Raw genomic sequence first — 13,644 nt, forward strand, 5'->3', positions numbered from 1 at the left:
CCAGTGGCTGCAGAACCGCTTCCATCCACTGTAACTCCGTGGGTAACAGAGGGATGAGCAGAAGTAAAAGTGGTTTTATTTACAATTCATTTAATATGTTCATCCCATGAGGATCTCACACTTCTGTGATTACTGTGTGGCCAAAATTACACACGTACCTTCTTTTACTTGCTGTAGGGTTTCACAGTTATTCTCAGCTGAGTTGTCAGTTTCAAATGTTTCTAGTGCCAGGGTCTTTTTGGCAACAAGTTTAAACATACACAAGATAAGATCAGTGAGGCATTATTTTAAACATTTGACCCTCTGAAAGAAGTTGAAGTGGCAGTTTGAAATACGATTTAAAGACGATTAGATGGCAATAAAAATAGAAGGGCTGAAAGAATTGGAAGTTGCAATTTATGTGCAAATACTGAATAAAGTGTCAGTGGAAGTGGAAGTGCTGAAAAGGAGTTGAAGATTCGATGGAAGTTCAAGCACTGAAATAGATTAAAGGAATTTGAAGTCATTTGAAGCCTTCAAAGAAATTAGTGCCAATTCAAGTGTATAAACAGAAACAAGAAATCAGTTGAAATGTAAGCTTAAGTGTAGTAAAATGGAGCTGGAGTTGGAGTAAATCGTGTATGAACAGTGAAAGATGTGACACTTAGAGACTTGAAGATAGTTTTTGTTCAAAGGTGAAGATTTGAGGGCTTGAAGTGCCAGTTAATGTGTAAGAGGTGTAGGAGTTGAGGTGTCGGTCGAAGTATTACACTGAAACAAGATGAACATGTAGATAAAGAAAAAAGAGACGATAGCAGTTGAATGTCAGTGGAAAAGTAAGAAGTGAATGTAGTTAACAGTTGACGTGTACTTTAGGTGATAAAAGTAACTGAAATTTCAGTTCAAGTGGAAGCACTGAAGACATTTCATGTGTGCACTGTAAGCAGTTGAAATGTCAGTTGGTATATAAGTACTGACATCAGCTGTCATTTGAAGTTTGAGTTGAATAAAGATCTGTTCAAATGTCAATCTTAATGAGTGAAAGCAGTTGAAGTGTCAGTAAAAGAGTAAGTTGATAAGATTGTTGAAAGACTCTGCTCTTGTGAAATACTACATACAAGAGGAAATAGAACAAAGAGGAACAAGGTAAAATGCAGTTTTACATGCTTACATGCTACATGCTATTGGAGGGGGGATGCTTGGTTGCAGTTGCTTGGTTGGTTCTTCTCCCCTACCACCAACGGTCAGAGAAAGACTTTTATTAGTCATTTCTGAAAGTGTGAAAGAGAGATAAATTATGAAATTAATCATTTGAGTTTCTATTGATGCCTTAAAATGACAGATTGTGCAGGTGTCACACATTCTTACAGATTTTCTCATCCTGAAGTGTGAGCTCATTGAGGGTGTAGACACAAACCTTTCCTGCTGGGACAGTAAAGGAACTATCATTCTTCTTCTTGCCCTTATTAAACAAATATACTGACAATTATAACCACAATTAAATACACAGGTGTACCAAGACTTTTGGTTGTCAACACAACCTAACTAGTTTTACCAATAAACACAAAGACCAGACCACACTCCAACACTAAAGCCCTTTTCAGACATGGAGTACATGACATTGCTGGCTTCATGGAGTTGTTAAAGTGATGTTTTTTTGTCATTCAGACAGAAGTGACTTTTACATTACAGTGTTTGTAAGATTGTTTTGTTGTTGTTGTTTTTTTTTTTTACCTCTTTTGCATATTTAAGCTAATATGAAAGCACAATCTCCTCCACTTCTCAAAATTGGCTCTTTCACAGTGCTTCCTAGTTTATTAAATTGATTTTGTGCATAAAGAGATGATGATTGAGATATTAAATGTATTACAGTGATGTAGGTGGAACAAGATGTGCATTTCTGTCTCTGTTTTACATTGTGCTGCTGCAGAATATTGTTAATCTGATGTTATTCAGTTCAGACTTGTTTCATGTTTTAAGTGATACAGAATTGTTACAGGTCTGACCTCATAAGATTGCCGTCGTGACTTATACACAAAAGTGACTTAGGTGCTTATTCAGACATGAGACCAACATGTTTCATTGCCATCAGATTAATGTTGTAAAGAGGTGCATGTCTGATAGGGGTTTTGGAAGTGCAAAGCATAAGAAAGGTAATACTGTCATCACAGAACTGTGATTTTGTATGCAAAGCACTTAGATTTTCTTTAAAGAGCAAATTAACACCCCCAGAAAACCTTTGCCGACCTCCAATGGTTTAACTTCTCACGTTACTGCAGTAATGTACAGGTGTAGCTCATGACATCACTGTTTACTGACCATACCCAACCACACGTCAGAGGTGAAACAGGCTTGAAATTTTCAACCACAGAGGGCACTGCTTTTCAACCTGGTGTTAAATTGTCCAAGAGTAACTTAAATTACTAAATTAAACAACCAAATACCTCATTTGACTACGTTTGACAGGAACAGCTGAAGATATTGAAAGGTTATTTTTCAGTAGCCTACTTGCCCTGCTCGTTGTTCTGTAAGGCTTGGTAATACTACTGTCCTTGGTTTCTACAGTATAGCAAAAATAGGTTAATCACTAATGTTTAGAGCCAATTGTGGTCCAGTATGCAAGTGACAAGTTGGAAACTTGAAGCTTCCAGTGCACATACACTGAGAATGGACTTGTTCAGTGAAGTAATAGAAATCATGCATCCAACAGTTAAAATTCTGAAATGAACAATATTTGTATATTCATAGATTCTGGACTTTTCAATGAGGAGGAAGGATTAAATGTCATTTTAAGAATTTCTTACGAGGTGACTGAACATTTTTGTGGAAAACATCTATCAGACACAATTTGTTAATCAAAGCAGTTTATATTTTGTATGTCTTAAAACATGTCTGCAGGGGATCTTAAATTATCAAATAAATTAGTTTTTACTTCTTAGGCATTTTGATATTACTCCAAGTTATAGAGTATGAAATTAACTGTAGAAATGAAACTATTTTGTATTCTCTTTCCTAATTGGCAGTGCAATACAGCCATGCAGCAAACATTAATTCAACCTTAGCTTCCTCCTGATCCAGCCTCCATTCTAATTCTTGGTTATTATTTAAAGGGGATAGCCAAAACTTCTCTCTTTCACCATCATACTCACCTGTAGAAATATGCCCATTCTTACATTCATTATATTCCCACTTGCTTCACAGGACCAATCCACTCCAGTTTTTTCACCCGTGGTGACATCAGCAGTGTTGACGATGATCCTATCCACAAAACCCAGCACCTCTCCCTTCCTCAGATTAGGCATGAAGTTTTTATTTATCTTCCTAGAGATGAGAGAGTAAGCAGATAGTGGGAAAGAGGTTAGGCTTTCTTTGGATGTTCCATGGGATTTGGTTATTCAGAAAGAAAGACAAACATAAGGACAGGGGGAAAAGAGGATTGTGAGGTAGTTTGTAAAGATGTTGACTGTGGGAAGGCGAGGATATTACGAGTTCCGTGTATGTTTTGATAGTTTGTTAATTGGATTAAATCCAAATTGGCAGAAACAAGAAAACGGCTCTTATTTTTGTTGTCTCGTTTTTTAACGAGAAACAAAAATAGGAGTCAAATTCTCCTTGTTCCTTGTCTTGTTTATAGGTACAAAACCAGAATAGACAATGGCAGAAATGAGAAAACAGGAGAAAACTGTTTATTTTTTCCTATTCTCATTTTTGACCGCAAAATTAAAAAACAAACTTAATAGGCTATTCCACCTGTTGGCGGACTCGCTCCTGATTGGTTACTGCGCTCTATTTTTCCATTGTGCTGCCTTCAAAATAAGAGTTCCCTACTTCTGTCTTTGCTCGCAGGCTGATGCCTCATCTAATTATGAAAAATGTATGTATGTCTCCTTAAAAATTACATTCCATACAGCTAAATTGCATTGTCAATTAGATTTGATGGAAACTTATTTTCTCCCAGTTTGTGTTTGTTTGTGATGTATCACAAACATTTCTGATAATATGTCTTTGCTGTTTATTTTCTTGTTTTCCTACAATGCACTCGACCACGCACGGGGCTGTTATTCATTCGAACAATCTTGCTCTTATTTTTCTATGAATTTTTTTTTTTTCCTGAGATGAGAGGTGATTTTGAGCGGTAATGTTGCAGTTTGCCTAGTGACTCGCAATTGCTAACAAACCTGTTACTCATTTTAAATAATGAATTCATTTATAATTCCTGTGTATCTTGTATCTTTACTGACATCTGATGTTTGCGTATAATGACTGCTTTTTGAATAGCCGTCTGCCATTGCTGTGAGGAACTATTTGTTTATAAAAACAGAAAAAAATATTATCTTCTATCACTTTCTCTGCAGAGAATGGAGATTTATTAATTAACTAACATGCCTGTTTGGAACAGGCCGATTCCTTATTATTTCTCGAGAACCATATATACATGTATCAATTGGAAAACATACCAGTTAAAATGATGAGGAATTGATAAATTAAATGGTTTAAATCCAGATAAACTCGACCAGTGAGACTAAATTGAGGTTGAACTGTAGAAGCAGTTTAAGGCTTCCATTAGTTGATTCTGCTACTAATCAAATGTTTCTGCGCTCCGTTTGGCTAGTTTTACTGTTACTACTACTGCTACTGTTTTGCTACTGTTACTACTGCCACTTGTTCTTCTCTCTTGGGCAGTTTAACTTAGTTGGGCATCAGTTACTGCAGTAACTGACCCAGAGTTTAATTTAGCTCTCTTTCTGAAACTGAAAACCCAGAGTTTCAATGTCCTGAAACCATACAACAGAATAAGAAGATGCAGAAACACTAGAAATAATTTCCAAACAATCAATTAAAATGCAGCTGAAATCATCATTATGTGTGTAGTGTCGTAAACAATCTCTTTGTTTGTTAGAAGCTCTGTTTTAAATCCAGAGTAAACATAGAAAGCCTGGAACAATAAAATGTTTCTACCTACCTATAAAAATGCATATTGCTCTTTTTTACTCATCACTTTATTGTAAACTCAGGGCTTTTGTCCATGTCGGGATCCTGTAGGACTGATGACTCTTTTTTTCCACTGATCTGATTGGTCAGTGGTCGGGGTGTTGACAGGTTGTGATCCAAACCTCTGAAGTTAACCTGCTCTGGGGCAGGTTAGCTGTTCAGTATAAGTTACCATGGCGATGTACCCTGGTAAGAAGTGAACCACCATCATAGGACTGAAAACCCAGAATTAAACCTGAAGTTACCTAACCCCAAATCCTGCTTCGTAGTACAGGCCTCTGGTCTGTTTAGAAGCAAAACATTGGCTGATTTACTGTGTGGAGTTTTTTTGTTGTTATATAAAAACATAGCAACGGTGAATAGTTTTTCTGTCTCTATGTGGTACCTGCATGGCTAGATTTTCTCTGTATGAAGTTATTGAAAGTTCCACTATATGTGGCCCGAGACAAACTCTATCGAAGCCTACTTTTAACTATTTTATTTAATTATAATTGGAGGCAAATTAACATAACATAATGTCTTGCACCATTTCTGAGGAATTTACACAATTTGTGCAACATGTACTGAACTAGAACTGAACCTTCAAGGATGACTATAACAAATACAAACAAACATCACAAAACTTAGGCAACCACCTGAAATTCTGAGAAGACCTCCCTTGTTTACAATCTCAAAATGTGAATAAGAAGAAGTTCAAATGTTCCTTGTACTCTGATGTAAGTGACAGATAAAGAAAAGCTCTCTATTTTGTGTAAAGTCATGTAACATCAGCATGAAATCGTTAGATGTCTTGAAGATAGATGATATGTGGTAACACAAGTAAGAGGATGTTGTGAAGTTGTAAACAGAAAAGCCAAGAGAGGCTTGGGGGAGTTGGTTCCTTTTTCTTTTGGTGAGACCACTTTTTCCTTAGGGCCTTTGGAGGGATCTCTTAGAGACTCTCTTTAATCTTTTAATTTTTGTTTTTAAGTTCTTGTTTAAGTTTTTGTATTTTACTTTTTGTAGTCTTAGATTGCTTTCTATGTAAAACCAAATAAAAAAAAAAAAGCAAAATGTGTCATTAGGTCCTTTTTTAACACAAAAACAAGGTGTCAGGAACAATTCAGCTAATAAGAATGTTCTTTAATCAATCCAAAACATGTATCATTGTTGACCTTAGTAACACATACACCATTAATATTTTCTGAAACATCACCATCTCCACCCCTCCACTTTTTCAAGAGTGGGTCGGGAGCTAAGTTATAATTCTATGGAAACTATTTATAAAGTTAATTAGCCACAGCATGTCCAACTGATGAATTTGTCAGTGAATGCCATGCATCATTTTATCAGGAAAATCCTGGCATCAGCGGGAGCCTGACCAGCACAGAGACTGACAGACAGGCTGCCAGATGAGCTCTGATGTCAATTTCATGACTTGATTGAAAAATAAGTGGAAATTTTTGGGATGCTGTAAGGAAAGTGTAAATGTTTGAGCACTGCTGTGACTCTGTCATGATGCACCATTTTATTAGCTTGCAGAAAACTCTTGTGTTGTGTTGCCCACAGACTGAAAGAGGGACAAAACTAAAGAATTTCAGGAAACAGTTGGTTCAAACAGGATAGCACAAAAATGCACAAGTCAGAATTCTAACTTCTAATTTTTTTTATTAACTTCCTATTTTTGTTTTTTTTTTTTTGGTTTTTTTTTTTCTAATCTCAGAATTCAGACTTTAAACTCAGAACTCACATAAAGTTTTCACATGTGGCCATAATCTTCTTCTGTGCATGTGCCACAATACTATGAATAGAAAAAATAGTCAATTAGTATTTTTGATACATAGGTTCTGAGACTTATTTTATTATATATAAGTCAAATTTATAACAAAAAAAAACTACATGCGGTGGATTGTGTGTATGTGGCACAGAAAATAGTCAATAAATCGGTATTGTACAACCCAGTATAATGGAAAGAATTACATGTGGAGTGCTGACATTGTCAGTGTCCACCGTGGCTTTATTACCGTGCGACGTAAAGTTACGTGCGACGTCATTCCGCACCTACTACGTAAACTCTTTGCAAGCTCAGTGTAGGCACACAAGGTCGTTAGCAGCAGTTAGCTGTGAAGATGATGTCCATCGCCACCCGTTCAGGGGCTTTCTCCCCTTACATGCAGGCTACAGCTTTTGCAGTGGCTGGTCCCCTGAAAGCCCTGATACCTGGTGTTGTTGTTAAGGGAGAGACGGTTTTGTTGAACCCGAAAAAACAATTCCTGTGCCGCGAATCGCTAAATGGTCAAAGCCCAAAGACGGGGCCTGCCGTAACCGTTAGCATCAATGGTAAGTCTGTCATTGACTTTAGTTAACTTTGTTTTGTGTGAACCTGTGCGATGAAATGCCAAAGACCGTGTGTGTGTTACTATCATGTTGACAGAAATGACCTCCTGTCTCATTTATCTCAATAAATTCCACCCAGTGAGAAGTTGAGTTGGCCTGAGTTGGCCTCGCTTTGCTGTCTTTAGTAACCGCTCTTCCGCGTTACGTTAGTTAGCGAGTATCCTGTTAGCCGAGGTTGCGAAAGCGGCCTAACTTGCACTGGAGGTCAACATTAAATCGGGATAATGTTTCTCTTATTCAGTGTGTGCTTGGGACTGACAGTAACATCATGTTTCGAAACAGTAACGTGAACGTATTAAGCCACAGTGCTTTCCCGACCTTCTGGCGTTAACTGTTAGCTTTACTTAGCTGTTGGAAAGACATAGCAGCTGGTGCCCCGGTACATCCAGTGTCCTTGTTGAGTAATCATCACATCAGTCAGTCGTAGAAACGTTTGTAAGTAAGTTTGTATCATGAAAGGTGGCTAAAAACATTTAAGAGTAGTCGTTGGATAATATGTGTATGAAGTAACGTCATTTTTACCATTTTATAACTATCTCAACACTCCTTGCACTCTTCACTTCTTTGCACTACATGTGTCCTGTTTATAGTTCACAGAAACAGTTTCACCTGTATGTAGTTATTCCTTGTGTATATATCTGAAGATTGTTGTGTTATTTTGTGTAAGTACATTGAAAGCCACTAAACCGGAGTCACATTCCTCATATGTGTAAAAATATTTGGCCAAATGACTCTGTTTCTGATAGTAACTTCCCCTGTCTAATACTTTACAAACGCTGTGTTCAGGGCAGTAACTAGGTCTGCAACTAACAATTATTCCACCTTATCAATTAATCTGTCGATATTTTCTTGATTAATGAAGTAGTTGTCATAAAATGTCATATAATACAGCTATATTACATACAGATATATTGTTTGCACTTTTTAACCGTCATTACCAGAGCTCCAGACCACAGTAGAAAATGTGTTTTGGACGAACAGAGATCTTCCCCGCGATGCATTCAGGACAAACAGGATTTTATGTATAATTTTTTTTAGCTAATTATTTTAAACTATAGTTAATGTTACTGGCTGGCTACTTAGCGCGAGACCTGAAATGTTCCTGCAGTGCCGGTCTATCTATCCCCTCAGTCACAAACAGCTTTCTGGCAGGGCCTCGTAAATATGTTGTGCTAGTTCAACAAAACACAGCACTACCCTGCTGTGTGTGAGTACATTAGCTAAAGCATACATTTATATGATTTCAATATAGTATTGTGGTCTTATTTTTACAATTATACAAGAGAGATTGCTGGAGATATTGGTGCGTGCAGCATAGGGCTGGGCGATATGGACAAAATTAAATATCACAATATCTTTGATCCAATACCTCGATATGGATATTATGATGATATTGTTGAGTTGACTATTGGTGATTTCATAAGATATTTAGTTAAGTCTAACAAGTTCAGAAAACTTTCATCCCTTTACTGGAATGCAGCCTTTTAAAGCAGGAAAAGACAACATATACCATATCACAATATTACGTTATCAAAAATCCCAGATCATATCTAGTTTTATATCACGATATGGATATAATATCTATACATTGCTCAGCCCTAACTCAGCATGCTAGAATCTTTCCAGACTGCATGTGTTATCAGGAGCAGAGATGGGACCACAGCACGCAGCAAACAGTAAATATAGATATGAAACTGTATTGCAAAGGCACAGTTCACCACGGAAACGTTTACAATTACTGAAAGCAGCATCTCTAATCTTTAAAGTAAATAGCTAAAGAATTCACTCATACATCAACAGGGGTGGATGTAGTGATTTGGGATCTCCAGGAAAACTCTGTCTCGGTTTAAAAAGTAAAGAAACAACATTTTGATTTGGGACGGTGGTGAAAAAAGTTAGTCTGGAGCCCTGGCCATCATACCAGTACCATTTATACTGTTTATTCTGTTATTTAATACAAGCTGACAGCGTGGTTAGTGACACCCTCGAAGTCTCAGTAAATGCAATTAAACAGTCCCTTTTTAATTTTAGCTCAACTGATATCTCTGAGCGCAGTGGCACAAAACATTAAACATAAATTAACTGATGTTTTGTCCTCCTGTGAAACAAGTAATGAACACAACACAATGTCAGAAAATAGATATAGTTGGTTATAATTAATGTGATGTTTTCAAATGTCACATTTTGTTTGAATCCAAATATATTCAGTTTACTGTTATGTATGACACACAAAAAAGCATAAAATCATCGTCATTTCAGAAGCTGCAACCGGCAAATTTTGTCATTTGTCCTTAAAAAATGATTATTTGGTTATCAAAATAGTTACTGATGAATTTTCTGTCAGTCGACTAATTGATAAATCCTTGAGCACTTATTTTTTGTCCACGGTTTCAGCAGAAACAAGTAGTGAACACAACACAATGTCAACACAATGAAAAAAGGTTATAATAGTTGATCATAATTTCTTAGAGCACATGTTGACCTCAAATGTCATATTTTGTCTGATCAACAGTCCAAAAAACAATCATATTCAGTTTATGATCATGTGACACAATAAAGCACAATATGACACAAAAAATCCTCATATTTGAGAAGCTGCAAATACATTTTTGGCATTTTTCCTGAAAGAATTATTTGTTTTATCAAAATTGTTGCCAATTGATTTTTTTGTCAGTTTATTGATCATTGCAGCTCTAATTTTTGTCCTCCTGTTTTCAGCAGAAATAGGTAGCAAACAATGTCAGAAAATAGTTATAATAGGTTATATTTGCTGTGTCATCACCATTCATATCTATCTATGATTAAATTGTTTACAAGAGTACAAAGTTCTTCATAGATCTGTAGCCTCTTAGTTTTGCTCTCAAAGTGCACCAGACTGATGCATTTAGTTTTTAAAATGTACAAAATTTTCTTCTTGGGGAGCATACCCCTGGACCCCCCTAGAGGGTTCGAGGTCCACCCACCACAGTGTCACAAAATTCTGTAGGAAACACTGAAATATCAACGAGGACTTCCTGTACATCCATTTATTTGTGGTGGCTCGCCAAAATATCAACACTGACAGCCACATTTTTTTTAAACTATTTAAAATGAGTAAAATCTTATTTCATAGTAGAGCTGTGTACAGCGCATTGATTCGCTCAGCCCTCTTGCCCCGCTCTCGTTCTCTCACACATTGACAACAGACCCGTCTGTGAACGGCCCCTCCTCTCCACGCGCACTTTGAATCAAAACATGATCATGCATGGGAGGAAGGATTATTGTGTTAACAATACTTAGTCGTACAACTGACGCTACAGTTATAAACTAAAGTGTCTGCTCTGTGAGTATGCAGCAGAGTGAGACATCCGTCCTCCCTCCTGCTCTCTGCTGTAACTGTTAGCAAGCGGCTGCTCTCATGTCTCCCCGGGTCTCGGTGATTGTTTTCAGGAGAAACTCGCCTGCTCTTTGCCTGCTCTTAGTGTGTCTCTCTCCGGATGGCAGACGGGTTGCTCCGGTTCTGGTTCTAAGCAGCGGTTGTCCTCTGGCTCGTCCCTGCGTCTGTGTGCGCCACAAACCGTTGTCGGCACAGCCACACACACTCACTCTCTCTCTCGACCGCACACTCACTACACATGTTCTTAACACAAAACTGTCAAAATACAGCTGGGTTGTCAAGGTTAGCTGTACATAGCTGTGTGCTATTTGCAGTGGAGCACCTCATATATGGTATTATTGAATAATTAATTTAAGAAATCCCCATTCAACTTAGCATAGAGCTAACTGGAAGGTAGCCAACTTGGCCGGCAGAAGTCTCCAGTATGCATTCACCCAGCCAGTGCAGGAATGTCAAACCCAACACCAGATTAAAAACTCTTTATACTGTGAAAAACAGAGATTTATCTGGTGGTGATAGACATAATCAGCATTGTGTGAACTCATCTGTCAAGGGCTTGAATGTAACAGACGTTCATTTATATGTAAAAGTTCTGCGATGCAGGTTTAAAAGGTAAAATCACCTGATTCCAGGTAAACTGCATGTAAACAACTGAACACATCCAGCTGTGTAAACGCTGTGTCATATGTGGGCTTTTCTGGGCTGGACTGACTCACCATCTGTCCCATCTTTAGCAGACACAGGATGGTCTGTGTTCAGGCCGCCGTCTGAGCCCTGTCTGTTGATGGTCGTGGGGTCGGTGTGTGACATTGTTGCTGGTACATAAAACGGGTAAATTGATGTTTAAAGAAGTAAAAAATGGTAGCAAACATGCTGTAATGTTACCAGTCAACGGCAAGTCTCTGCTGAAGTTCATATCCTTTATTTTTAGCGTGTGTGTGGCTGTGACGTTACTGTCTGTGCTGCTGTGTGAGTGCGATGTGAACCATTGTGCAGCTGTGTGCAGCACATCTGTGTAAATTTGACCAGCAAAAATTCAGATACATGGGCCTGATTAGGGCCGGTAACTGGTTATGGCCAATTAGCTGAATTATTAGCCCAATTAGCTGAGGGTGGCATCAAGAGGCCAGTGGACACTCTGAGGGAGCTACAGGGCTTTACTTTACTTTTTTCTACATAAACCGTGCATTACTTCTGACTGCAGTTAATTCATGCAGTCCAGCTGATGACCTGTTTTTTCTTTTGTGTGTGTGTGTGTGTGTGTGTTCAGCCTGTGCAGGAGTCCGATTTGCCCACACAGATGTCAGGATACCAGACTTCTCTGACTATAGGCGCCCAGAGGTGCAAGACCCCAATAAGTCCTCCCAAGAGAGCAGCGAATCCAGAAGAACCTTCTCCTACCTGGTCACCGGTGCCACAACTGTTATGGGCGTCTACGCCGCCAAGACGGTGGTCTCTCAGTTTGTCTCCTCCATGAGTGCCTCAGCTGATGTCCTGGCCATGTCGAAGATCCAAATCAAGCTGAGCGACATCCCTGAAGGCAACAACATGACCTTCAAGTGGAGAGGCAAACCGCTGTTCGTCCGTCACCGCACAGAGAAGGAGATCGCCACGGAGGCTGCCGTCAACATCGCTGAGCTGCGTGACCCTGAGCACGACAAGGACCGGGTCATCAACCCCAGCTGGGTCATCGTCCTCGGGGTGTGCACACATCTGGGTTGTGTGCCCATTGCCAACGCTGGCGACTTCGGCGGTTACTACTGCCCCTGCCACGGCTCCCACTACGATGCATCAGGCCGCATCAGGAAAGGCCCCGCCCCCCTCAACCTGGAGGTCCCCTACTACGAGTTCCCAGATGATGACACCGTGATTGTTGGATAAACATCACTCATCAGACTGAGCTCTAATTGTACAACAGCTTTCATTGTCTAAAGCATGACAGTACTGAGATCATCTGTATTATAATGTGTACTCAATACGGTGATGCTTTCTGAATAAATGTCTTCTGGTTCAGGTGTAATAACGCTGTGTTTAGGTTTTATTGGTTTTGCTGTGAATGTGATCTGCCAGCTGAGGAAACTGTTCACATCAACTTCCCAGAGGAAATTGCAACTAGTCCATCAGTATATCTCACTCAGTGTCACACATTGGCATATAATCTTCTCTAATTAAAATTTAGCGATATTTCATGTAATTCAAATCACTTAATGTACTGAGAGCAAAAAGATCTGCTGTGTTTTCTTTAATTTTGATTTTTAAATTCATGAATGCTAATAGTTTTGAATGTGTGTCCAAGGTGAACAGGTGAACAATTGTAAGTTGCAGCCAGATATCATCCTCTTCTATCTTTGCTTCCTGAATAGGATCTGAACATTAAATAAAAACACCTGCTTATCTTATTAAGTTATAGTTCATCTAATTACCAGAACAAATGTCCTGTTCAGGTGTAGTTAATAAAGAATTATATTTTATCTCACTGCCTGGAATCAGTGTTATTTGACCTATTCTGTAAAGGAAAAAAATGTTTTCTTTGATCTTCCTAATGAAACGGTTCTTATTTCTACACTGACTACCTGTTGACAGACTTTGAAAATCAATAGAATAATATTCTAGTTGTCTGAGGGAGTGTGTAAAGTAATATGATACAGGATGGAGGATGTTAAGTTGTCATCTGATGTCTGTTCCTGGTCTCTTGAACATGCAGTAGACCAGAATCTGTCCCAGAATTGTAATGTGTGAGGATCTGTATCAGCTGGAGAGTTAAATTGATGATGTACAGCTTTCAACTAGCAGGAAGTCTGGATTATTACATTCAGATTTGAGTGTGGGCTGCACCATATTCTCCCAGCAAGAGAGGCAAGGCTGTAGTGGGATTTGACAGGTGGTGAAATGTTGGAGACGATCTCACCGCAAATGGTGGT

General features: G+C 38.6%; 1 protein-coding gene across 1 annotated transcript; it reads left to right on the forward strand.

Annotated features, from left to right (window-relative positions):
* Nucleotides 1–6,975: 6,975 nt before the first annotated feature.
* On the forward strand, nt 6,976–13,194 carry LOC122984901 (cytochrome b-c1 complex subunit Rieske, mitochondrial). The gene is made up of 2 exons (XM_044355410.1): nt 6,976–7,290; nt 11,994–13,194. Exons 1-2 carry the CDS (start codon nt 7,080–7,082, stop codon nt 12,602–12,604), a joined length of 822 nt encoding a protein of 273 aa, XP_044211345.1. The 5' UTR covers nt 6,976–7,079; the 3' UTR covers nt 12,605–13,194.
* Nucleotides 13,195–13,644: the final 450 nt, after the last annotated feature.

This window comes from Thunnus albacares, chromosome 1 (assembly GCF_914725855.1).
Source record: "Thunnus albacares chromosome 1, fThuAlb1.1, whole genome shotgun sequence".
Taxonomy (NCBI): domain Eukaryota; kingdom Metazoa; phylum Chordata; class Actinopteri; order Scombriformes; family Scombridae; genus Thunnus; species Thunnus albacares.